Source organism: Accipiter gentilis, chromosome 9, assembly GCF_929443795.1.
Source record: "Accipiter gentilis chromosome 9, bAccGen1.1, whole genome shotgun sequence".
Classification (NCBI taxonomy): domain Eukaryota; kingdom Metazoa; phylum Chordata; class Aves; order Accipitriformes; family Accipitridae; genus Astur; species Astur gentilis.
Window position 1 is genome coordinate 35,471,186 of NC_064888.1, and position 27,498 is coordinate 35,498,683.

General features: G+C 35.5%; 1 protein-coding gene across 4 annotated transcripts in view; it reads left to right on the forward strand.

The window, feature by feature from the left end:
* Positions 1–27,498, forward strand: part of ATRNL1 (attractin like 1) — a 544,479-nt gene that overhangs the window by 264,654 nt on the left and 252,327 nt on the right. For all 4 annotated transcript variants that reach the window (XM_049809569.1, XM_049809570.1, XM_049809571.1 and 1 more), the window contains exon 25: positions 18,044–18,105. In XM_049809569.1, coding sequence (XP_049665526.1) covers positions 18,044–18,105 — 62 coding nt within the window. The remainder of the gene's footprint in view (positions 1–18,043; positions 18,106–27,498) is intronic.

Here is a 27,498-nt window from a genome sequence, read left to right on the forward strand (position 1 = left end):
GGTTTGGATTAGAGAGTATTTGTTGTTTTAAATTAACACTTTTAATGTGGATGTCTCTGCACTTGTCAGCTTTGGAAGAATGGAGAGAAAATTAAATCTCTCAAATCTTTTTTCTGTCTTGTCTCCTGTTACTGACACAGGGGCCCAATAACCCATACTAACAACCTGTGAGAAGGGAAATAATCATGCCTAATCATAGAACCACGGGAATGATTGTGGTTGGAAAGGACCATCTGGAGATTGTCTGACCCCTCAAAGCAGGGTCAGCTAAACCGAGTTGTCCAGGGCTTTGTCCAGTCAGGTTTTGACTATCTCCAAGGATGGAGAATCAATAAACAACCTATCTGAGCAGCCTGTTCCAGTCTTCGATCATTCTTGTAGTAAAAAAAAATTTGTATGTTTAAATGGAATTTCCTGTATTTCAATTTGATCTGATTGAGGTTCAGGTTTAAAAAGGCAATTGGTATATAAAACACTTTAACTTACAATATTTTAAAAATTATTATTGATAATGTATTTGTACGAAAAGAATGTCGCTGTATGTATAGAACATCTCATTTGTGAAAATCCCCTGTAACCTTTGAATATGGTCACATGGTTTATTTTCATTGAACTGTTTCCAAACTGGCTAAGTCAAGATTTCAGTAAACAACATAAATCAGCATTAAGCCCTTTACAGATGCAAAAAATGATTATAAAACAAACTCACTTGCAGCTAGAAACAATTAAGCATTAGTTCTCAGAAATAATAAATATACAAAATCTTCTCTATTTTTATATAGGTATGTTCTTGTCTCAGTGAAAACCAGGAGTAAGTTCTCATTTGGAGAAAAGGGTGTAGGGTGCAATAGAATGATCTTGGGAATTTCTGTAGCCATTGGGTGGAAAAAACAACTCTTCTTTTTGAGTGTAGTCAATGCATTTAGTTGGAGATATCTTTCTGCAGTATTCTTGTCCCAGAAAGCATACTGAAAATCTTTCCTGGAATACTCTGAGGATATCTGTTACATATGGCTGTTGGCAAGAAAGATACCTTTAAAATCTGTACGTGAGAAAGTTCACCCTGCAGGGAGTAAACAGTATGATTTTAATTTCTCGGCTTTATTTTTCAACACTTTCCTGTGCTTGAAGCCAGATAGTCTGGATTGTCTTTGAAGGTATGCATCTCTTTGGGGATGGCATTGTTAATATTTGTTCCTCTGCGCCCTGCTCAGTACCACTCTTAAAAAAGCCTGCTCAGGCTTATAGACTGCAATAATTGGAGTTTGTCAAATATGATGATTTTGTAGGAAAAATTGGGGGGGAAATTGCCTTTTTTATTTCTAAAACTTTCCAAGAAAAAATTTCAGGGTTAAACCAAGTTTTCACTTCAGGTTTTTTTTTTTAAGCAAAACCTTTTTTTCCATTTTCACATTTTAGAAAAAGTAATTCTTCCCTATAAAAGCTGTTCAGAAGTGTTTTATAGTTTTTTTGGCCACCTCAGCCAATAACAACCTTGTCAAAACTAGTAGCTATGGGAGCAAGCAGCAACCTCAAATTTCCTAGGTTTCTGCAGAGAACCTGATACTTCATCCTGACATTCTGTCTAAAATTAATGTGAATAATTGATGTTTTTATAAGTGTTTTCCTCCATTTGCTTCTGTGATGTCTGATAATGTGTGCACTCGTGTAGGTGTCTTTTCTGCAGTTGGTATATTTAAGGCCATCTCTCTTGTACTTTTGTTACAAGTCTTGTAGGCACTGAATTTTTAAGACCCTTAATCTTCTATGCAGTGTGTTTAAAATCAGTCTTTGAGTCCAAAGCTGTTCATGCAGGACAGGTAGAGGAACATTCTGTAGCTTTTATTTTTAGGAAACAAAGTTTTCTTTTAAAGGATTTCCCAGAAATTACTGTATTAAACGTCAGAAACATTTCATAGTTAAAAGTAGAAATTATTTTACTGAGGCATAGAGGAAGCCTGGAAGATGCCCAATCTTTACTTGACTTTTCCAAATAGGTTTCTTACTCATTGCCTAACTCCCCTGCCATATAGATTTGGTAAAGCAAATGAGGTGTTTCAGAATTCCAAAGTACATGTCTGTGTAACAGAAACTGAATTCATTATCTTTCTGAATGTTTTTTTCATGCAGGATCTTTGCCCTGACTCATATGCTTGTTTTGTCGAGGGTGTTATTCATTATTCTGGGATCAAATTCTGCTCTCCAGACACCCTTTCTGCTCCTACTCAGATGAAAAGAATCTAGATAGCTGAACGAGTACCCCCAAAAGTAGATCTTAATATTTCTGCCTTAAGTTAGTATGAAGTATTGAACATGAGAAAGGAAAAAGCATTACCTATGTCTAAACTGAGTTCAGGCCAGCATTATAATTATGCAGGGCTCTTGAAAAGTATTTTCCTTTGCTCTTTGAAAGCATGAAGTGCTCTAGCAGCAAAAGTGTGTTTATTTTCTTTGGATTTGGATTTTGTTAAAGCTGTTCAACACTCAAATGGTTTCTGTTCATTTGCACAAGCCTAATTAAACAATTAGAGCTTCTGGAAAATAGAAATACAGTTTTTAAAAAGTGAGAATAAAAAGTACTCTCAGTGCTGACAACTTTGAATATTTTTTATCTTCTGAACAACTGAGGCCTTTATGTATTAAAGCGAACGTGAATGAAGTGTCGTGCCCTTTGTCCATGAGATGGGAGCAGCCCATTCTGAACTTGCCAGGTGGCTTTCTTCAAGATCACAGTTCTAGGTGATACCTCTCTCATATTACACTGTCATTTCTATATTTCAGTTATAGAGCTTTTGTTACAAACATTGCTGTTTCAGGGAAGTGACTGTTGCCAGAACCTGTCAGTGTAGTTCATTGTGTCATTGCCAAAATGGTAGCATGGCTAGCCTAGTTTCTTGGAAATTGGTTTCAGCTGAGCAGGTCCTGCTCTTCTCTTCGGTTTACATCACTCTGAATCTGCCTGAGACCCTGTTACTCATCCACCTTTCCCCACCTAATTACTGCAAGTTATTAAAAAAATACAGTGTCGGAGGTTCCTGCTTACTAGCGTTACACATTTCTCTGCATCTTTTACAAATGCTTTCCTGGATCTGACTGCGTATCAGTCAATGATATGATATGTAGTATATCAATGATATATCACCCTGACTCTACAAATTTATTATGAGATTGAGTAAAATCTAGAGCTGTCAGTTGTCTCTGCTTTTTTTCAAATTTATTACAGCTTGCAATGTAATAGGAGTTTCAAATGAGGGATAGAAGTTAAATGAAAGAGAGTAAAATTAACATAACAAAATTGGATCACAATGTGTTCTGTTAATCCTTATCATTTAATTTTCATTTTATCTTGTAAAAGTCTCAGTTGTCACTTTCTGGATTTTGATCACCTCTTCAAGGAAGAACATTAAACTCATTTTCTTCCATGTTATATATTTTCCTTCTTAGTATGCCGAAGGTTTTTTAGGTTGGTTAACCACTTCCACTTTATTTGAAACAATTAATATTTTCACATTAGCGTGATCTGTTGTTCTTTCAGCAGCAGAGCTGTTAGAATAGTCTTGTCCCTTGTATAGATAAGTGGACATCATCCCTTACATGCAAAACCCCACAGTTCTCCTTCAGTGGAATACACATACAATACAACACAATAAAGCTTAACCTTTTTTATTTTTTCCTCATATCTTTTTAGCTTGGATATTCTAAATGATATAGCTTATTACGTATCCTCTTACCTTCAGTCTCATTCACACACAAGTAACTGGCTCCCATACCCTTCTTTGCATATCTCGGTTTCTCTTACCATTAGATGTGGATCTTTAGTAAAAAACTGAAATAATGATAAAGCTGATGGACATTTTCTCTGTACAGTATAATGAGGTTTCTGTGTCTTCATTTGTCATCATTTCACAATGATGGTAAAAAAGTTTCAGTTGGATACCCATAGTCTTGAGAAAGCCATTCTGCAGGAGACGCCTTCCTGACTTATCTTTTGACTAGTTATAGTTTTTCATGAGAGGCAGGACTAAGCATTTCAATTTCTTGTCTTAGCATTCTGCTCTGAAATCCTGGTCTTTCTGAAGCCAAAAGGAAGTCAGTAGGTATTTACCATTAATAGTACTGTAGTCAGCATTCACCTCTGGAGAAAAAAAGTGAGACAATTTTTTTTTAATTCTAGGTTTATTCTATGATAGTTGTGTTCATAGAATGAACAAAATTCAAGTATTTGTTCTCTGAGCAGCTGCTGGAATACAGATTCCTTTGTCTTTTCAGAAGTTTAATTGCATCAAATATGCTCACAATGACTTCTGCTCTCATTGTAGTAGTGCTATTTACATCAAGGAATTAAAGCCTCCGTCTTTCATGGTCTTATCAATAGGTGAGGAGGGGAATGAGAAGCTACATCAATGAATTTCTCTGCTGAATGGGAATGCTGCTTTTTGGTTGTTTTACATGTTAGAGAGGGGAATCACCAAGCGCCACGCAAAAGATCAGAAAATGTAATTTCTACAAAGTGGTATTATATACATAAATCTTCTGAAAGACAGATACCTTTGGGATATCGTAGGCCATAGACTTCTGTGTAATCCATTACCCCTGCTGATATAAACCTTTGATTTGCGGGTTTAAACCTGAGGCTGAGTAACCTCATAAATATGCTAATCCACAGTAATCAAGGAAAGTGCTATTGCAAATACAAAATTTTTATTCCGCAGTTCCAACAGCTTTATAGCATGCTCTACATTTATAACAATAAACTTTGGGAAATTACTCTCTTCATGTTTAAGAAAATGCTTTGCCCTTTTCCTGGCATCTCAGCAATGAGTTTTACATACATTATTTTGAATGGCATGATCTTTATGCAAAATTCAGTGCATGTTTTGCCTTTTCTAACCAAGTATTTGATTTCTAAAATGAACAAAACATTGCATAAATTTAAAAAATTTGGCTTTTGTAGCCCCATAAAAATTTTATTATCATTTTTATTAGGCTGGAGACCAACCAGTGGGTTAACTAGTAGATTTTCTAGCAAAACCAGCTTTTCTGTGTATTTAAGAAGATAAAGACTTAGTAGATTTTGAAAAAAAATCTTATCCTTTTTAGCAGCACATTTTCTATGTCTAAGTATTTATACACACACACATAGGCATGAACTTTAAATGCCATAGCCATTATATTACGATCTACAGTCATTCAAATAGTTCAGTGTAGATTTTTTTTTTTTTTTTTTAGGAAAGGTGAAAAATATCTTCCATGCAGGAATGAAAATAAGACATTTTTCATATTTATAAGCTTCAGAATATGAGAATTCTGCTTTTCTTTGGGAGTGCAATTTCTGTGTACTAAGAAATCCTCACTGAATGCTGTATATAAAACCAGTTGTGTTTAAAAATCAGTCTTTTCAAGAAATAAACAACAGTTTTCTTCAGTTGATATTTCAGTTCCCAGATACTGCAATACTAATATTTAATTGGTTTGTTTTGAGTAATCCCTTTTCTAATCCATGTCTAAAGGAAATTGATTTAGTTTAAAAATGGAGAAAAAATAATCAGTCACTTCTGAAATCATTTATTCCTTAGTTCATATGAAATACCTGTCAAAAATTATTATTTTCTAGTTTCTGTAATCAGTAATTATGACTTCTTTTTTTACATGCCTGAAGAATTGAAATGTAAACATTGGTAATTTGAGCAATATAGTGTTTTCCATGGTGTTAGGTTTGTGCTTGCCAGATTAACTGTATAATGTAGATGTATCTCCTTGCATATATGTCTGATTATTTTTTTTTATTAATATAAAATCAGCGTCCATTTTTTGATGAGCAGACACTCGCAGAAACAACTAATTCACTCTTCACAAAATAGGATTCTGTTTTGGTTTTAGGTTTAAATGTGACATTTTGTAGAAACAAATGCTATTAGACTCTTTAAAAACAGAAAATAGTTCAATACATATTCACTTTGAATTCCTTCAGACATTTTAACTTGAGCCTCAGATACTCTTTAAATACATTTGGTGTGGTACGGTACCACTGTTTAGATTTCTATACAGAGTAACGTTGCTTCTGAACTCCAGTATACTTCACAGTAAAACTGAAATCCAGTCACTGGAGATGAGAAGCCAGAATCAGTTGCTCTATGACTACTCTTAAGGCAGCTCCCTGCCCCTGAAAAGCTATCCTTGTTTTCTAATTTGATATGATTACTTTTGAATTTTATTTGGTTTAATAGTCCACAACAGTAAACAAATTACATATTGGTAAATAATAAAAGGTCAATTATGCTAAGTGGTCTGGATACCTTTGTAAATTAAACTCGTTTGAACAGTATGCATCTCAGTAGAGCCAAGTACAAGGTTATTAACTGCCTACAAGTTTAACGTTTTGACACTTGTGTATCCTTCCACAACATCCAGTTGCTTCTATTAGAAGAGCAGGAAATACAGACTTAGCAGGGTTAAGATGTCTGCAGCCTTATCCCCAAACCATTACTTTTCTCCTGTAAGCTGTAAGGAGCAAGTCAGGGTTAATGTAATCATATTTCCAGTGGAGGCTCATTGTAACAGACATGGGAATGACTACCGAAGCGTGCCATTTTAGGAGACATTTTGTGTTCCACAGGATTATGTTTCCCCTTTCATTGGCATGCACTTTCCCCAGGTTGCTTCTGCCCAGTCTGTGAGCATTTCCATTCAAGAAACGTAGACAATTTGCTTCAATGCTGGCTTTGGGGGACTGTGCAAACTAAGGAACACAACAGCCTATTCTTGTTGTAGAATTTTGGGTCCACATGTGCTGTATGGCAGGACAGTGGTAGGTGCACATGTGCTGCAGAAGGATTCCCTGAGTCAAGGGTCAGTGAATAGGTGGTTTTGGGTTGGCACGTCAAGTGTAGGTGAAGTGGCTTAGCGCAAGCCAGGCATTACAGATGTTTGCTTTAGCTGCCCTAGCAGAAACATTTGCCCAGCTCAAGAAGATACAGCTTGGTGGCTTTTCTAGCTGTTCCTGTAGTGATCTGCTCGAGGTTCACTAGCGAGAAATGAGATCTTGCAGTGCTCACTGGTGTGTACTGGAACTTTGTATTTCTTGAATTTCAGATTTCTTTTTAATTTATTTTTTTTTTTAAACTCTTCATGTGGGAAAAAGTTCTGAGCCACCCTCTGCACTTTACGGTAAGTGCTGTGAAGTGACCCTTTCACCTCAGTGAGATGTTTTCAGATTCATCAGACAGCTTTATAAAGTTAAATATACCCTGACACAGTGGCATTGATTCTGTGATTCTGACTTCATCCTCCAGGAATTTTCTTTTAACAATCTATGTGGATTCTATAAAATATATATTTCAAGTAGCCATCCTATAATGTCAATAATTACAGAAACGTGACTTAAAAATTAGCTGCTTAGTGGTTGTGGCGAGGCATTTTCCTGGCATTAAGAACCCTGGAAGAAAGCCAAATTGCTTCATCAACTTAGCCACATGTTGACAGAGCAATATGATAGTAGTGTGCCAGCACCAGCAGATTTAAACATGAACCACTAATTCCATTTTGACATTGATAAAAACATCAGATGGGTCTTTTGCATTTGAGGAGTTATCTTTTAGACTCTCTTTTGAGAAGAGAGGAGATAGCACTTTAGTTTTTCTGTGTTAAATGACAGTCATGTTACTATTTTTTTAATGCAATATTTTTTATTGAACCATTTTTCCTCAGAAATATACAGCACTTTGAGGAGTGAAATTAACCTGTGTGGGCAACTGGTTTGTGTAGAATCATAAACAATGTATGAAGTTGGAGTTTTCCTATGTTTATTTTTTGAATAAATATAATTTACAGTTTTGACTTATTATGGTATCCTAGAGCCATAGTAGTCTGCCAGTTGTTTGGATAGGATTCTCTATTATCGGCAAGGATTCCTGATGTTTTGCAAGCCCATCGATCGTGCTACACTAGATGAGAATGAAGGTATTACTGCTCAGCACCCAGGTAGTTTCTCACACTCTTTAGATGCAATATCACCAGCCTGTGCTTTACCTAATTTAGCTTTGACAGGAAAAAAAATCTAAATTACGTTGTCAGAATGGAGATTGTTTTTTGTATAGGAATGAATCAGAAAGGAACTTGAACACACGCTCGTTTGAACATGAATTGTAAGGGTAGCACTGTAGGTCAAAGGACCATGGAATTTTTTAAGAGGGTTGAAGACGAGCATGCAGTTGTCATTGTTTTATCCTTAGTGTGACTGCTATTGGTATCAGCTTCTACAGATAAAAAAACCCAACAAAACCAAAACGAGAGATGCATCAAGGATGTGAAAAGGATCAAGAATCTATTTTACTTTGAAAAATGTCAACATTAAAAGTGTTTTGTTTATCAGAAGACCAAGATGGCTTGGTGTTGAGAGGGAGAGGGTTTGATATGTCAAACAGTAGAGCTTTGATTCGGGACGACCTTCGGAAATTTGAGGACTGGGCCAACAGAAACCTCATGAAGTCTGACAAGAAGTGCAAAGCCCTAACCAGGGTGGAATTACCTAATGTCAACTTGTATATTAGCCAACAGTATGCTCTCATTTCAGTTCAGGCAATACCCAAGTGTGGGACCTCATTAAGAGAAAATTATCCCCTTTTACCCAGCTCTGGTAAGGCTGCATATGAAATGAGACTCCAATTTTTGGTGTCCCAGTGCAGAAAGGATATTGAGAAGCCGAAGGAGTCCAGGAGAAGTGCCACAAAGATTTTTAGGGGCCGGAAGCACACAAACTAGCTTGAAGCTGTGGAGCTTGGGCTTGTTTAGTCTGGCAAAGAGCCTCCAATAGTAGGCTACAATTACTTGTGGAGGAGATACTAGGAGATGTGGAAGAGATGACGAAGTTAAATTCTTCTCTGTAGTAGCAGGTGGTAAACCAAGGGGATGTGGCCACAAGTACACCTTGGAAAATTCTGATAGAACATTAGAAAAAAATAATTATGTTAGCAATGCTGTATTGAAACAAGTTTCCGAGTGGCTTTGGAATAGCCATGCTTGGAGGTTTTCAAAACTTATCTGGAAAAAGACGCTGTTGACCTGATCTGGTCTTGACAGTAGCCTGGCTTTAAGTGGGAAGTTGAACAACATGAGCTTGTGATGTTTCTTCCAGTCCACATTTCTATTAGTCTGTGATGCTAACATGTAAAGCACAGTCCGTAACAGGTGCAGCTTTCCTAGTGGAAGACTAATTTATCAAGTCGTAATAAGATGTCGTAAGAAGTCATAACAAGAAAGCTGAAAAGAGAGAGAAATCCTATTCTAGCAAGTGACAGAAATGGCTTTTTCTTAATGTAGTTTGACGAACAGAACCATATCACTATGCAATGCTTCTCTTTGTAGTAGAATTTAGTCATTCAACTCTACCTGACAAATTCCCTGACTCCATTCCTTTCACTTCTATATTTAATTTTCCTGCCTGTTCATTTAACCTAGCCAGGCTTTTAAAAACCAGAGTTTTGGAAGATGTTGTCTAGAAATCTGCTGTTTCACACTCAGTTTGTAGAACTCAATCCTGCAAAGATTTATGTCTAAAATAACTTTCCAATACTATAGATCTTTGCGCCAACTACTTTTACTCATTTTTTAAATTTATTTTTGAAACATGCCGTTTCTCCCTTATCTATGCCGTTTAATTTTCTTTCATTCTCTCATTGACTTTAACACTCAATATTTCTATTTCTTAATAATGTCTGTATTAATCATTATGAAGATAGTTTGCATACTGAATTAAACTGTAAGTTAGATAACAGTTCCCCTCCACCAGATTTTCTCCTTCACTTCTTGGAGGTTATTAACTGAGTGTTTCTCTGTGTGGTATGCATTTATTTGTATGTGTACACAAACAAAAAATTAAATAAAGCAGTGAAATAGCAGTGTATGCATATTGAATTTAATAGGCAAAGTGCAAGGGAGGAAAAAATTCAGCTGTAAAAATCTTTTTTAAGAATGTCATTCATCTCACTTGAATACAAACCTAGATAGTCTTTCAGCCTTTCATGACTCTGAATAGTGGAAATAATATCCTGTAATTATTCCATTGTTTGAGAAAGAAAGGGGTGGGTATTTGGATAATCTAGTATATGCCATTATGAGACACAGGACTTCAGCATGTAGGGATAAACTATGGAATCTGTTTATCAAATCTTGATGTGAATATTGTGATTCCGAGTCTGATTTTCTTTAAGTTATCTTTCATTTTCTATTTATGTTATCAGTATGAAAGTTTCACTATCACTAATTCTCATCATCTGGGAGGACTGTTTGTCAACATAAAAATAAATTCTTTACTGGCATCAACACAGTAGAAAGCAGTAGGATTCTGCCAGCAGGCACTTAGCTCCACATTGCTTCTCTGATCATTTCTTCCCAGCAAGAAGAAATACTTCTTTTTCCTGTTTTAGCATTACATTATTTTGCAGAAATACCCGATCAGTTCTTAGGAACTATGGGAGAAATTTATTTCACGTAACATTTATATTCTACGTTTGACATTAGATCTATAGTCTAAACTAATCGTAGACTCCCTGTGTTGTTAGCAGAGAGAAATGGCAGCTCCATAGGGTAATTCATTCCACATTATGAGAGTCCCAGATCTATTTTAGAGTCACTCACCTATGAAGTGCCTTCCTATCTCTGCTGATTATTATAAACTAGTTGACTAATTTTGACTAGATTCGCATATTTGACTAGATTTGACATATTCCACATATCAAAATTCTGATAAATTTTCTTTAAAATTTCTTTTTCAAGTTCTAGGAAAGCCAATATATAGAATGACTGTGTGGCATTTTTAGCCTCCATGTGAAAGTGTTTAATGTTTCTCTAATTTAGACAGGAATAATTTGCATTAATTGTTGGTAACTTTGTCCTTTTCTTACCATGTTCTCTTGGAATTTTTGTTTTCCAAAGGAAAAGAAAAAACATTTTGTGCTTTGCCTGTTAAATATTTCTATTGGGAAAATGACAGAATTTCCTACCATCTACCTTTCACTGGTACAGGTCACTGTTCGTATTCAAAGTCCAATGTGAAAGAACAGTCATTACCATTTTTTACTCTCCCTAAAAAACCCCCACATAACTGTAGTTACATTTAAGCCAAAAAAAAAAAAAAAAAAAAAAAAAAAAAAGGAGTAACTGATCTTCTGTTACATGATTACTGAATAATTACTAGTTACATATTTACTGAGCTTAAAGATATCCATAGATTTTTCTCCACCCAATTATTATATAGTACATAATAATGTCTTTTAAATAGTTTATACTTGGATCTCTGCAGTCATGTTTCTGCACAGCATATATCTAAACTTTACCTCATACAACAAATAGTAAATGTGAAAATTTATTATGTATCTAAATTTTCTAACATCCTGTTTCAAATTATCACAATATTTGGTCTTTCCCGTTTTCCTGATAAAAATGTTATACACAAAAATGTGACCATCTACACGAGTATTTTCCTCAGCCGTCTTTTATCTATGTTGTCTAAAGTTGCCTCAGTCAAAAAGTGTGCCTCAAGAAAGTGTAAAAGAGGATGGACAACAAAATGTGTTAGTCTTTATGTTCACTCAATATCCATTTCTTCTGCTTCAGAACATACATAGTACCAGTGTGGGAGTGTATAATAGTTTTATCCAAGAAGAAATTAAATTACAGTTTTGATGATACTGAAGGAAGTAATAATTCTGCAGGGTTTAAGTATGCATAATCAGCACAGTCCATGCAGTTTAGTTTGGGTTATGTCTGACCTTATTGTATTATGTTTCCAGGCTTAATAATTAGACCATCTACCAAAGTTTTACCACGTATTTATTTTAGTTTCTCTTTTTTGTTCATTCTTAATTTATTAACAATGGAAGATGAAAGAATTATATTAACGGAAGTATTTGTTCATTGTCTGAGAGCCTGAGCAGATAGAAGTTTACATTAGTGGATAATGTCATGAAATGGAGCATAGATTAAAATTGCTTTTTACGTACGTTATTTGAATATATGAACCATTTCATGGCTTAGGTTCATGTTTCCTGCAAATGTGGAATTTTGATTTAGTGCACTCCTGTTGTGCCTAATTTTCCCTTTTTTCCTTTTGCTAGATTGGTTTCATTAGAACTGCAGAGACAGCTTCTCAGCACCTATATTTTTCAAACTAAACCACAAAATTCTGAGGCCAGACTTACTATTTCCATATGAAAGATGCCCCTAGGTTAGACTTTAAAGATTGTCTCATTTTTGTGGTGGAACAGATCTTGACCTATTATTCTGTAGGACTGTATTATTGCCGCATGTGACATTCAAGGTGAACATGAAATGGAGCATCTAGAGCAGTGGAAAAAAACCTCTGCTCCTGCAGACATTAACTTCTGAAGGTTGGAAAAACCCCTCTGTTCAAATGTTGTTCCTATTTCAACAGAGCTTTCCATCCAACGTTATTCAGTGTAAAGTGTATTTCCTACTTCATGCATGTAACAAAACCATCAGAAATTAAGAAATAGCATACATTGAAATGTTGGTTGCAATGCATCCTTGTATGCAGTGCTCTCCAGCATATTCTGCCGGATATCTGACTTTTGAATCCCCAATTGCTACAAAAGATTTGTCAGCAGTCACAATGCCTTGTCTTCCAAAGAGGTCATGTGATATAAAGATCTTAAGTACTTTCTTAGGGGTTTATGTTTGTTTTTTAAAAAAACTTATTTTTCAAAGACTTGAACGTGGCAGAGAAAAAAGATAGACTTACCAGTAATGCTTGTTGGAGCAATCACCACAGCTCATTTATCACCCATCAGCTTTTTCTTCATATACCTTTCTATCTCAAGACTGTGAGCTGGAACATATACATAACACATTTTGCTTTGGAATCTTTTCATTCTGTCTTTGAGTTTTTATGACTGTGGATTTTAGAATTTATATTTACTCTGTATATTGGTATTACTTTGATCTAATGGACTATAGGATAGTGGACTACAAGATTGGATATGAAAATTAAATTTTTGAATATTTTAGTTTATCCAGATAAAAATCCAAGCAGAAAAATTGATAGAAAAAGCACCTCTGATAACACTGTTCCTAAAGTTAAGATGGCAAGATGGGTTTTGTATGTAGAAGTTTGTATCTTTTATTAAGCCAGCTGGACACCTGGAAAAGTTAGTCAAACTTTCAGACACACAAGTGCTTCTTCATGTCTGATACAGAAGCATCAGACTTCAAAGCTAAATCCAAGTTGAAAGCAATTGCTCAGAGTTTAATTATAGAGCATTCTTCATAAAAGAGTCACTGCAGTTCTTACCTCTGGGTTGTGCTCCTCACAACTCCTTCACAAGATGAACCTTGAGTCTAGGATACAAAAAACCTTGGCTTTAGCAGAAGCATTTATGTCACGTTATAGTTTCCTTGCACATGCTTATCTCTTCATGTTTCACAGGTTATGAACTATCCATATCTCTTTTTCATTACAACTTGCTTATCTTACCAACTCTTCTTCCTCCTTCACCTATCCCCTCTACTCTGCAAATAAAACCACACAAGAAAGACACATTATATGATCTAATATACTAAAATGAGCAATCTTCCCAACTTTTATTTTGAAGTCCTCTGTTCTGAGGATCAGAAAGAACTTGCGTGCTCAAGAACTTGACTCATTTTTATCTTGTGGAAAAAAATATTGATGCATACAACTCTTTCTTGATATAGATCCTCATGGCTGGAGTTTTACCACCATTAGAACATCCCAAACTACCCCACAAAAATTTATCTTTTGTCACATTGCTCAAGGTAGAGATCATCTAATCATAGGACAGCTTTTATTCTTGATGGAGGTGTCTCACAATTTTATTTTTATTTATTTTTAAATTCACAAAGCTAAGGGAAAGCTCAAACAACTTATAGGTTTTTCTTTGAATGAGATGTTGAGATTAGACTTTGCCCTACTGGAGTACAAAGCTAGGAATTTCTAAGTCCTGTAATGTTTTTGTTTCAGCAAATTCATTATAGCTTCATAATCTAATAATCATCTGCTAGTAGTTTTTTAGCAGCAAATGACAAAACTTTAGGTCAGCTACAAATCAAATGGCTTTGGCTGCATTCAAGGGATATTCCACTACTGTAACCAATTTATAAGGAAAATAAAACTGAGTAGTGTTATGAAACAATCCTAAAGGTTTTGTTGCATATCTTGAAGCCCTCAGAATATGGTTCTTTTTTGTTTGGGGTACAGTTTGGGATGTCCTTATGAAAATTATAACTTCTGATTCACCTTAAATTTTCTAATTGATTTATTTTTCTTTGCTGTCAATAGCAGAGTATTTAAAAATAAGTATCCATTTTGTAGATTTTGGCAAAACCTGTCATTATTTATGTTGCAAAACAACAATTTATCTGTAACAGTATTGGATCATAAAGTCACTGAAAGCTTGTAACCCTAGCCAAACAGGGAAAAGAACTGTTGCAGTTGATGAGAAGTTTTCTGGTGGTTTCTGTAAAGGTGGGAAAACTGTCCAATAACATTTATGACAGATAGCTGTCTATAAGCTTGCCTTTGCAGAGAAGCATAGACCATGGACAGTTACTGAAATACAGCTGCTTCTATAGCCATATCTCTAGCTGCCATATTGATGTCAGTCAGTCCTAACTTCTCTTTTAGAAATCTAACGCTGGTGAATGAAAGAATTGGCATTTGCACCTGAAATTGTATTTCAAGTAATGTTTTATAGTACTATAAGTAATCCTACTTTAATTTTTCAGTGTTAAGCTGTGTAAAGCAGAGGTGTTATTGTTCCTCTTTCTTCAAGAGAAGTAGTTTTATGCTGGAAATTTTGTGTTCACTCATAGAGGCTATCCTTTACATAGAAAATTATTTTCCACATGGCACTTGTTGATTCTATTCTATAGGAAGTGATGGAGATGATATTTATCTTGATCTTCATTTATAGGAGAAGAGAAAGATGATATTTGTGGTTCCATTGGCTTATTAGACATTTTGGTGAAACTGAGGGCTACTTAGGCATGATACAAATTAACAAAAGAGCTATTAATCTCTAGTATCTTTAAGTCCAAAGTGAAAACCTGGGGTTGAGGAAATTTTCCTTGTCATGTCCCTTGTCTATGTAGGCAGAAGAAAAAAGCCAATAACATTCATATCTAGATGAAAATCCCATGGAAATAAATCTTTTAGATTGTATTATGGTTCTTTGTGTCAGGCTTAGATTCACAACATTTAGTTGCTCCTTCATGATCTACATTTAATTAAAGTATGTATTCTTTTTGCTAATATTCTGTATTGAAATTAGTCTAAGATGCATGGTACTGTTTCTTCAGAAAATACTGTAGTTCATCTTTTAAACATGAAGTCTAATGTAATCATTAGAAGATAATGTTTGATTACAATTTGAAATTACTTCTAGGATGGAGATTTATATTTTAGTGTGGTTTTGCTCTAAAGTATGAGTACTTTCAAGAATATCCCATACAACCAAACAAATAAGTTTTACAGACAGAAGTTCTTCCATAGATTTGCAAACATGAACTCCAGCGAAAGAACATCACAATTGTCTTAAGTAGATGATTTGATTAATAGAAGGTGGAAAACGTAAAATCATTCCTTTTGTGTCTGTTTTTGTGCAAAAACAATCTATCCCATCTTGATCTTAGGGATATGCAAATAATTTAATCGTTAACAGCCATATAAAATCATTAAGTTGTTGTAAATCTGCTTACTTCATATTTGCTGTGTGTAGAAAAAGAGAAATAAAGGCACTACAATTTCTTAGAAAAATTTGAGGTAAAACTTTCCTGATATGACTGTGATCAGATTGCGGTTTTTGACTGCAGGACTTTCCCTTGACTGTAGTTGTTTCTAGACTAACAGTTGCTGTTAATGAATGCTGACACCTTGAATGAAAATAATTGAAGTAATGCAGAATATAAATGCTCCTTCGACAAATAGCTTTTTAACAGGTCACAAAAGGTGAACTCTGTTCAAACTGGCATGTTTTTTTCTCTTTGTGTTAGTTCATCTCCTGAAGTATGGCATTTGTAAAAAACATTCTGGAAAAGCCAGCAGTTAATTTGAATACTAAATATTTTTTGAAGGGAATCCAGCCTGCATTTAAAATAAAGATTGAATATAGAGAGCTTTTGCTTTTCATACAAGATATTCTTTAAGAGTTGTTTATGCTTGGGATGAACTTTTATATTGGGCCAAAGTAATCTTCAGATCTTTTCTCAGCTTTTATCTTTTCTATGTAAAATAAAGGCTACGTTGGCATTAACAGATACTTTGACAGTATGTCCACTCTGTAATTTCTTCAACTCTTCAACTTTTTCCTATTTTTACTCCCTGATTAGGGAGTCTTGATACAATCTCTTCATTTTGATACACTACTCATCATGACAGTAACCTAAGGTAAAGTTTCTGAGAATTTTAAATTTCTGATTATATGAGACAAATGTGAAAAGATTTGTATATTACACTTGAGTAGTGAGTCAGAGTTCTTTCTGTCTCCTGCTTCGTTCCCACATGGTCGTCAGCTTCGTGTCTTTCCACAGGCTCCCAGGCCAAAATGTAGGTTTTGCCCTGATCCAAGCACAGCAGTCTACTTAAGCTAGGCACATTTAGATTTCCTCTCTAGAGAGCAGATAGATGATAGCACTCAAGGAGCTTAGTACACTAAATTATATTCTGATTCATTTGTCAGATATCTTTCCTGGTAATTTGGGCTGAGAAATTTGAAATATCTGCTTTCTGTACCGAATTCCAGAGCTCCTAGAGTTGTTTGCATTGCTTACAATTGTGCATTATTAGTGAAGAGAAAGGAGAAATTACATTTTAGAGGTGTGTGTGCACGGTGGTGCCCTCTATGCTTATTCTTGGAATGATGCAGTTTATATGCTGTTCCTTCCTTAGATTTTAAGTAATCCAACCTATGGTTAGCTGCATTTAGCTGGCACAATGCACAGTAACACCATTATAATACTAAAGTTTACATTATAGCTTTGCCTTAAAATAAAATAAAAAAAAAATGAGTGTCATGAGTTATCATTTCAAAAGTTCACAAGTCAGCTATGAATGGGAATCAGAGTAATTTGGTATAATTAGTAGTGAAGATCAGATCCTCACTGCACAAAGATCTCTAAAACCAATAATTATTTGAACAGGCTTGGAATATAGTTAGATAAGCACTTCGTGCAATTCAAAATCTTCTGTATATCTTCAGTTTGATAACTGTGAACAATAAAACACTGAACAAGACAGGCACTTAAGGATATTTGTAGATATAACTTAAATAGTAAGTACAGTTCTAAACATTAGCAAAAAGTAATTATATTAATAATTATAGGCTCTATTGCATGCAAGTGTGAGTGTGTACCTATGTGTCTATGCTGTCTTAGAGATAATTATTAAATCTTTGTGAAAAATTACGCTAAATAGTTGAGCTGATGCATGTTCTAGTGAGGCTGTAAAAATGTAGCCCAAAAGAATGTTTGTTACTTTGTCTTTAAAGTAATTTGCTTTGAAACAGCTTGTTTTATTATGCAGCAGATTTATCTGTTTTTTAAAAATTAACATATGCATTAATTTTAATATGATATAATTAAAATATTTAAAATGTATTAATATTAAGCACAAGGGGTTTTTTTGTCATGAATGAAACCTTGTTTCATTGTTGTAATTAAAATGGAAAATGGTAATAGTTAAAACAGTTGACTATAAAGAAGACAATTTATGTCGATGTGATTTCTTAATATTTTGCATGTTGTTTTCATTGTTTGTATCAAGCCAGTTTTATGTGGCTATTTCTATTAACTTTACTTCAATAGAAAGCCTATATTCCATTATGTGTATTTTGACACAGGCAAACGCATGGGAGTTGGTTGCTCATCTCACTCACTTTATGGTAAATGCAGGTGTGTGTGCACTAGACTGAAATTACACTTGAAACTAATCACCCGTGGAGCCATAAAGCCCCAGCCTAAAAAGACCTGTTGACTCTGAAAATGTTGTAATTTACTTCTATTTTATTTGCAGATTGCCTTCTCACAGCACAACACTATCATGGATCTGGTGCAGTTCTTTGTCACCTTCTTCAGGTAAATTGCTTTTTCTTTCTGCCTGAAATCATGCTGATTCTTTTCCATCAAACCAACATCTTAACCAGCTTCTTAATCTTAAGAAATGCCTGCAAGGAAGCCTTTAAACTATGTCCTCTCATTTGCACCGGTGCAGGATCCAGGCCATTGCCCTGTAACTACAGGCAGCTGCTGGCATCTCTCACGTATTCAGTGGTACAGCCTTCACACTTCCTTCATAACGGTTAGCTAGAGATGTACTGTGTATTACAGTGATTAAGAGAAACCAGCTATACTGACTTAAACTAGTAATTTATGTGTGTGAATTTTTTTGTAAATTCTTTTAAAGAATTATTAAAAAGGATGGTTCTGTTCAATAGCTTTTTCTTTTTAATAAAGCACCCCAAATCACCACTAATGCTTTTATGATTGAGAGATTAGTTATGAAAGGCAGTAGGTGATGGATGAGACGTGGTTGTGGCAGCAACGCAGGCCTTGGCTTCAACTGCAAATGGGCAACTGTTCTAGGATCTGAACAAAACTCCACTGAAAGACTTCTTAAAAGTTCAGCTGTCTTATAAAATGTCACACACTTGAATATACATGAATTAGTTACGGTGCTTTGAAATCTTGCCGTGAAAGATATTCCCCAATAACCACGAAGTGTATGCAAAATGTGAACAGTGACAGACAAGTATGTTCATCAGACTTTCTGGATTTCTAGAACTGCCATGCATTTATTTTACAAGTTCATAGCTTTTCTGTTCACTTTAATCACTGTGCTCTGAGGAACTGTACCTGAAGAATCAGACTCTTAAATGCTGTGAACAGACCAACTTTTGTTAATTGCTGTCACCAAAATGGGGACAGAAATGAGCAGATCCTGAAGTCTTCTGTACCCAATGCACTGGCTAATGGAGAGCCGTTTAGTAGCTGATGCAAAGCATCCCATTTCTCCTCAATTCACCACAAACAGAGTGATAAAATGCTGGTTGCCTAAAGATCGGTCTAGTAGTGTTTGGGGGTTTTGGTGTTTGGTTGTTGGTTTTGTTGGGTTTTTCTCTGAGAAGCCAGCAAGATCTAAAAAATGATGACGCTCATGCAAACTTTTAGATGACAAACTCCTACAGAAGGAAGCAAAGTCTGTCCAAGTACAATAGAACAGAGGGGCCCTGTGACAAATAGCAGAGGTAGACTAAAAGCAATTTATTTCTGCTTTGTGCCCTAATGCAGGCTTAGAAAAGGTGAACTGTAGGCTCTTTGGTGGTGAAGCCATCTCTAGAGATATATTGCATTAGCTCTCCTGGTGTGATGGTCTATCTGATATGGTTTATTCCGTGTAAATGCAAACTCACCGTGATCCTGATGTAAGAAGAGATCTCTCTGCCTGAACAGTAAACTAATCGGAAGCCAAGGCCAACGTAATCCCCCATATAGAGAGAAAAGTGGTAGGATAGTTGGCAGCTCTTCTACCGCTGCCTTTGACTGACCCCCAGTCTAATCATATAAGCAAGGCTTTCAGCTGGCACTCAGATCATTAGGGGCTTACAGCTATCTGCAGCATAACATTAATAATCAACCTGAGGAGCCTAGTTGCAGAAATATCAAAAGGAATCAGGAACTGCTGTGAGTAGCGCATTGCAGTAATCCAACCAAGGTACAAAACTTAAGGATAGGGCACCCTCCAAAGGCACATAAAATCAGGCTAAGGTTTGACGGTTATGATGAGAAATAGAGTGTTTATCAAAATATATTTTAGAATCTTGATGTAAGGTTCTATGGTACCCTTCTACAACTGAATTGGTGTTAAGGTGTCTGTGGACGTAGGTAGGATGTCTAGGAGCTGGAGCTCTCATATTGTGGTTCTAAGAAAAAAATAGAAGCAGAAAGAATAGCGCACAGTAGATTCACACCTTGCAAAGCAGAACCTGAGAGGAAAAGGGAAGGGAGAGGAGACAAGAGGAGAAGCTTGAGTTGGTTCTGAATTAAACGACTGGTTTTCATAGGTGTTAGAAGTTCATTTATTTTCTTACCACAAAACCAAACCAATCATGCATAATGCCACAGCGACACTCCCAATTTGTAACTGCTGCAAGCATAGCATCCTCACTGACATCAGAGCTAGCAAATGGTCAGTCCGTGTAAATGATCCAAAGCAGAGACTGTTGGGTTGTTTGTCACTGAACTAGTAGTTGGAATGTGTTGTAAATAAAAGTAGGAAAAATACTTAGTGTGTCCTTTACAAAAAAACAAGACTGAGAAATTTAGAATGAAAAGTTTCCACTCTAGACACCATTAAAACTTTCAGTAGTTATTCAATTGGATGTTGTTTCTACAGGATCACTAGTCTAAACAAGCTGCAGAATATTTCTGATAGGAAAATGTAGCAATAATTTTTTATTATTTTTTTTTCCCCACAATAGTGGACAGAGTTAGTCATACCTGAAGACAGCATCAATATGTCCTCTCCAAAGTGGTTGATAGTCGTCAAGCCTTTATCTGAAAATTTGGTTTCAACAGTTTGTAGCCTAACAAAACTTTTTAAAATAAGGGTTGGTTGGTTTGTTTGTTTGTTGTTTTGTGGTGTTTGGGTTTTTTTTACTGGATAGGAATGCGGTATATTAAAACAGTGGCAAATTACATTGGTAACAGTAATAACCCAGGCCATGTTTGCTAGGATTACTGACAGAGACAATAATTGTGTTTAAAGACAAATTTGAATGTGCTTGATAACAAAACTTGTTTCAACCTGCTTTGATAAACGTGTATTTACATTTCTCCTATCTAGTATTGCATTTTTCATATTTCTGAACACATGGTACAGCCCTGTTCATCCTGGCTGCCTAGCCAAACCAGCAAATAGGTTTATTTGACAAGAACATGTTTTTTAACAACCATTCAAAAGTTTAGTTTAAAGCCGTTCCTTCACAGGGGTGTGTTTCAGAGTAAAAGATGAAATGCACATTTTACTGCTTGAATCAGAAACATGAAAATAACAAGCTTTCTTAGAATTTTCCCAATATATCAAGATCAACTATTTTAAAAGTGTTGTTCTGTAAGGAACTTATTTAAAACTATGCATAATAAAGCACAAAAGCTATGATTAGATCTGTAATTAATGCTTGATCTACCAAGATACTGTTGTACATCCTAGAACAGAAAAGTTATAGAAACACAAATTCTTTTGAAAAAATAAGCAGAATATTACAGCAACTGTAGTGCTCCAGACCACGTTACTAATAGTGAAAAAAAGAACCCCTATTTCATTTCATTCTTTTTATTCGGGAAGGTTTCGTTGTATCTACTGGTTCAGTGACCTTTTCTTTAAGAGTAGAAATGTAATCAGATATGGAATATAAGAGTAGTGACAGATTCCGAACAGTCTTCTAGAAACTTTGGCATCTGTGTAGCTTTAGTCAATGCTTTTTAGCTCATGCCTTGAAGACTTTTAGCCATCGCATAAATTGAGAAGTGTGTGACTTTTTTTTTTTTTTCCACCTGCTTTGAAGCAGTACAGATCTCATTAGAAAATTTCACAGGCAGCAAATGTGGATGATCTTTCTTCTTATACGGAAGAAATGCAGTCTCCACAGTTAAAGAAAGTCTTTTCCTGTATTACCCTGACCAGTAAAACACTCAATAAGCTAAAGCCTGGCTCTTTTTCCAAACTGTAAGTGATAAAGGAGCTTTCAGTGTTTTCAAATCTTATGTGAATATATTCTTTTAGCTGAGTAGGTAGCCAGGACATTTTAGGCATTTCATGATGGGATATGAAGTATCTTTAGTTTATGAAAGCATTATTCACTTTTTCTTTGGACCATATTCTATCATGCATAAAATTTGACAGTGTTCAATATTTCTTAGTTTTTAGTATATATGATTTGAGCAAATCCAGAATTGAGAGCCAAGAAACTCCTCATTTCTAAACCTGCTTTTAAATGAAATTATAGTTAAGAATTTATAACAGTACTCATGCATTTCTCGGAAAAACTATTTGTATCAAGAATCTACAGCAGGAGTTCTGGTAAGAAATGCAGTTTTGTCTCATAATCAAAACCCAGGCAAACGTGAAATCGATACAGGTGAGAAAGGCTAGCTATTAGTATTTTTGTCGTAGGTAATGATATGCAACTGCTGCTGTCATAACTATTTTTTTAAAGCCTGTTTCAAATACATAATACCAACCACTAACTAATCAGTGCTTTCTCTGACCGTACATCTTCTTTATGCTCTCAGAACAATTCCTTCAGTTGCCTCTTGTTCAGCTCTTAGGGAGGAGCTACCAACTGGTGGATTTTATGACTGGCTGGAATGGTGCACTTTCGTCCCTTTTATAACATATCTGCTTACTATTATGAATTGCAGAATCTCCAATTTGTAATAAGTAGGGTGATATTAAGAAGTATGGATGCTTTAGAAGTTTAAAAATCCTTCTTTTGTGTGTGCTTTAAGAAATTCTATGAAAAATTATGGTCATTTAGGATCAGAGGTACATTCTTTCTGGCAAATCCTTCTGTGAGCATTTCAAGTGAGAGAAAACAATATTCAAAACATATCCAGTGTTTATTGCAGGAGGAAGGGATGGGCATTTAGGTTAGGATGAGGACTAGCAGCATGAGCTATAGTAGGAATTGCAGCAGATACTGAAGAACCAGATTTATCACCCCCGTATGTATAACTGTGTGCCAGAACAGTCACTCCAGTTGTGTTTCACGCAGAGGGAGTGGTTGGCTGCATTTCAGTGGGTTGTATCAGAGCTCCCGAGAGCCTCAGTACCTGAATCTGCCGTTCTGGGTATAAATTTGCAATGGGTGATTTCCTTCTCTATACTGGCATCCTTTGGTGTGTTTGCCTGGCTTCGTGTTTTGTTTTTGTTAAAATAAGAATGATAAACTAATGCCGGATTTTGGCATGCTTAGCTTTATGAGATCAAATATTAATCTCTGTAAGAAAGACAAAACACAGTGTGTCAGGATCAGATCACGTCCACCATGGCTGGGTTCTCAGAAAAGGCAGAAGCCTTATAAATCTAAATTAGAATATTTTCTGGTAACATGAAAATCAAGTTATCTTAGCGAAATGGATTTTATATTTGGGGCTAGAATAAAATTGATTTTTACTTAGTGATGCATTAAACAGTGTTCGCCTCACCTGGAAGCAAATAGTTGTCTGACTTCCACTGGGACAAGCAGGTCTATACTGCAGTGGGCAATCCGATTTGGGCTTTTTTGGTGTTTAAAATGTTTGTTTTGAATTGTGGAATGTAGTTTTGTGTCTTCCACTCTCTGAATCACCCCGAAACTTTGTCATCGCTGTAGAGTTATTTGGTATATTCATTTTTCCTGAGGAGGCAGCCACTTGTTATTGGCCTGCAGGCAAAGGAGATTCCCCAGCACCACTGGAGTGGTTGCTCTTCAAAACAACAGATGAGTCATTTAATCCCTTGGTGAACAGAACTGTTTTCCATTATTTCATTCTTGTTTTTCTTCTTTCTGTGTTCGTCCTTTGAGTCATTTGAAAGTGCAGGAAAGTGCAATTGTGCTTGCCGTACTTTGATTTCAACATACACTGTTCCTCAAAGTAAAAATAGATGCTCAGCTTGATATCTGAAGGTGGCCTATGTACTTGCTTGATATACAGCAGATACAGGCTTTTCCTTCCTTCAAGTAGGTGCATTTAAAATTTTGAACTTCTCACTTTCTGTATGTATCCAATCCAGAAGGTGAGAGCTTTTTCACTGTACCTGGTGAAGTGCTTAATTCCAATTTCTTCTCAGTTCATAATAACTAGAAATAAGTTCTGGAGTCGCTTAAGTGCAGAGGGAAGTTGTAGGATGAAAGTTTGGGTGACAGTAACAGGTTCTGAAAGATTTCTTTTCTTTTTTCTCCTAGTCTTTTTTAGAGGAAAAAAAAAAAAGAAAGAAAATCTTCAATTGCACTCTTCATTATGTATGGTGCTGTAGACTAGCACTCCAAAAAATATTTTGTTACTACTTCTGCTTTTAGAAAATCTTACTGGAATCAGAGCTGGCACTTATGTAGTAGTGTTCACTGCAGAAGTTTCAGAAGGTGGCACCTGGAATATACTTCCCAACACTCCTGAAGAAACGATGTCTTTTTTTGGAGACTCAGTTCTTTGGAGGCCTCCTTACTCTGAGACAGTTCTGTAATGTTCTCCTTTCAGGCATACGTCTTTTTACAGCTGCATTTGTTTCCTAAGAAGCATCACACATAATTCATATTGTGTTTGTGTTTTGATTCCCTACATTTTATATTGTATTTTCTTAAATGTGATTAGTCAGTTGTTTTCTTAGACTAAAACGACATCGGTCCTCACAGCTATTTGTCTTCTTGAGTGCTTAATCCTGGTAACTTTTTTATGAAACTCCAGTTCACTGTACTTTAAACAAAAGAACTAGAACAGGTTTTCATCTGTGATAAATGGACTTGAAATTTTGCTTTTGTCATTTTAATTCAAAAGAGAAGCAATTCTGTCATCTTATGACAAGGTATATGTACCAGTTGCAAAGTTAACTTCAGAAGTTTATTTCCAGATGTAAGTGTATAGTGAAGCGGGACCAAAGCTGATGAAGAAAAATAATAACAAAAAAATAAAAGAAGTAAAAAATATTAGGGTTTTCCTTTAGGCAATAATGTCATTGTCCGTTATAGCAAGTGACAAGCAGCTTTCTCAAGCACTCTGCCAGTCTGTCTCTGCAGACGCAGTCGATATGGCATGCTGTGGAGTGAGTGACATCGCAGAAATGAGCAATCTGTTTATGGCAGTAGAGAAATATTCAGGGTCCTTGTGTTCAGTTGTAATAAATCACAGAAAGAGAGAGAAGAGAGTGCTAGACGGTATGTTATGCTGTGGATTTCATAGATGCTAAAATATTAAACCTAATTATTACTTTTGAGAAGAGACATCTGGATTCAAGGGAATTAATCTAATGAGCTTTCTAAATTGAATATTAATAAAAATATTCCAGTAAATTTTCCTGGTACTTAATGAAGCATTTGGTGTGGAAGATTTTGAGTTTTTAAATTTATTTATTGGGATTCAAGGTGTGGGGGGGCTACATTTTGTCAATAAGAAACAAAATTATGGGAACTCTGCTGTGGACTCCAAAAGCCGCACTAAAAATTATACACTAAAAAGTAGTTACATCATCTATGTCAATTTTTAAATCTGAATTTCATCTGCATATGTGGCCCAGATGTGTTTGTCCTGGTTTCAGCTGGGATAGAGTTAACTGCCTTCCTAGTAGCTGGTACAGTGCTGTGTTTTGAGTTCAGTATGCGAAGAATGTTGATAACACAACACGGATGTTTTCAGTTGGTGCTCAGTAGTGTTTAGACTAAAGTCAAGGATTTTTCAGTTTCTCATGCCCAGCCAGGGCACAAGAAGTTGGCACAGGACAGAGCCAGGGCAGCTGACCCAAACTGGCCAATGGTGTATTCCATACCATGGGACGTCCCATCCAGTATAGGAACCGGGAAGTGGGGGGCGGGGAATCGCCGCTCGGGGACTGGCGGGGTGTCGGTCGGCGGGTGGTGAGCAATTGCCCCGCGCATCATTTGTACATTCCAATCCTTTCATTATTGCTGTTGTCATTTTATTAGTGTTATCATTATCATTATGAGTTTCTTCTTTTCTGCTCTATTAAACCGTTCTTATCTCAACCCACGAGTTTTACTTTTTTTTTTCCCGATTCTCTCCCCCATCCCACTGGATGGGGGGGAGTGAGTGAGCGGCTGCGTGGTGCTTAGTTGCTGGCTGGGGTTAAACCACGACAGTGTTCTAAATCATAATTGGCTTTCTATGCTTTCAATAATTTTTTGTGATTTTTAGGGAAACACTCTACAGTTTCAAAATTATATTTCTTTCCTTATGTGTCTTGAATCTCTTCAGTCAAAATTCTAAATACCAGGTTGAGGGGACTCAGGGGCTTTGTATTCTTTGTACAGTACAATTACAGAACAATTATGTTGCTTCTTTGGCCTGGAAATCTAAAACTCCTTACCCTGTCTTCAGGAAAATTTCATGTTAATAGGGCTTTTAATAAGGACAGTTATGACTTTTCTACACCTACCACTTCAAATATATTTGCCTCTTTGGAAAAGGCATTGGAAGTGTTACATAATGAAGGGAAAAGTCCTTTAGCAATTTATTAAATTTCTTGATGATATTTGAGACTAATACGCTACACAATGCTGACGTGGCTTGGTGACTCTAAATGTATTTTATATTTCTGTGATTTATTAACAAAGGATAACAACTGCACTAGAGAAACAGTGCAGTGAAAGAAAAGAATGAGGGGAAAGCACAAAAAAAAAGTCTTGAAATAATGTGAATCTTTTGGTTTGGAAGGCCGCTGAAATGTGGCATTGGCTGGGAGTCCTTTTTCACCAAATTCACTGATTGACCATCTAAATGATTCTCCCGCCCCCCCTTAATTTTAAATCTTAAATTAGCGTGAATCAGCAAAATAAAACAATATATTAAATTTCTAATTATTCTTGAAAGTTACTGCAGAAAATATTAAATTCTGTATTTCATAATTTGTCTGAAAATTTAATGGACATAGATTATTTTTGCCTTTTTTTAGATATTTTTTTTTTATATACCACATCACTTGTTGAGAGAAATATAGAGTATTTCACCCATGAAGGGCAAAACCATAAAATTATATGAAATATGAAAGTCTCTTCCATGAGTAAAAGAAACATAATCACACTTTATGGGTGTGATGTTCTATTTATTCTATGGAGATTAATATCAGTTTATGTTAGATTAAGCTCCTTTGATTGTAAATCTTCTTTATTTGCTTCTTCAAAGAGGTGAAAGGAAGAACGGATGAGAGTTAAAGTTCATATCTATAGCTTTATTGCGTAATATATTTCAGAGCCCTTTAAAATGGTTCACTTTAGTTTGATACTGTATTGGCAGAATGAAATGTGAATGTTGGTCTTCTGGATAGCGTCCTGATGAACACTATATCCATTTTTCCTTTGTAGTTGTATATAAAGGCTGTTAGCGTAATTGATCATTCATTCATACTTTACTATAGTAGCTTCTGGTATGGCTTGTGGTATATTTAATAGGAAAAGACAGCTTTATGTATATATACATGAATTATATATGTAGGAAAATAGAAATATAAAATATGTATGTGTGCATTTATACATTGTATAGTTACTTTTTAATAATTACTTTATTTACTAAAGTTATTTAACACCCCCCCACCCCCCGTTCTCTATAATATTTCAGCGCATGCACATAATGGAAAAAATCAATACTTTTTTTTTCATAATAATTTTTCTGCAAATAACAAATTCCTCATTCAAACACATTTCTTTCTTCCTTACCTTCAAGAAGTATTTTGATGTTTCATTGCACAGCAAAGACCAATAA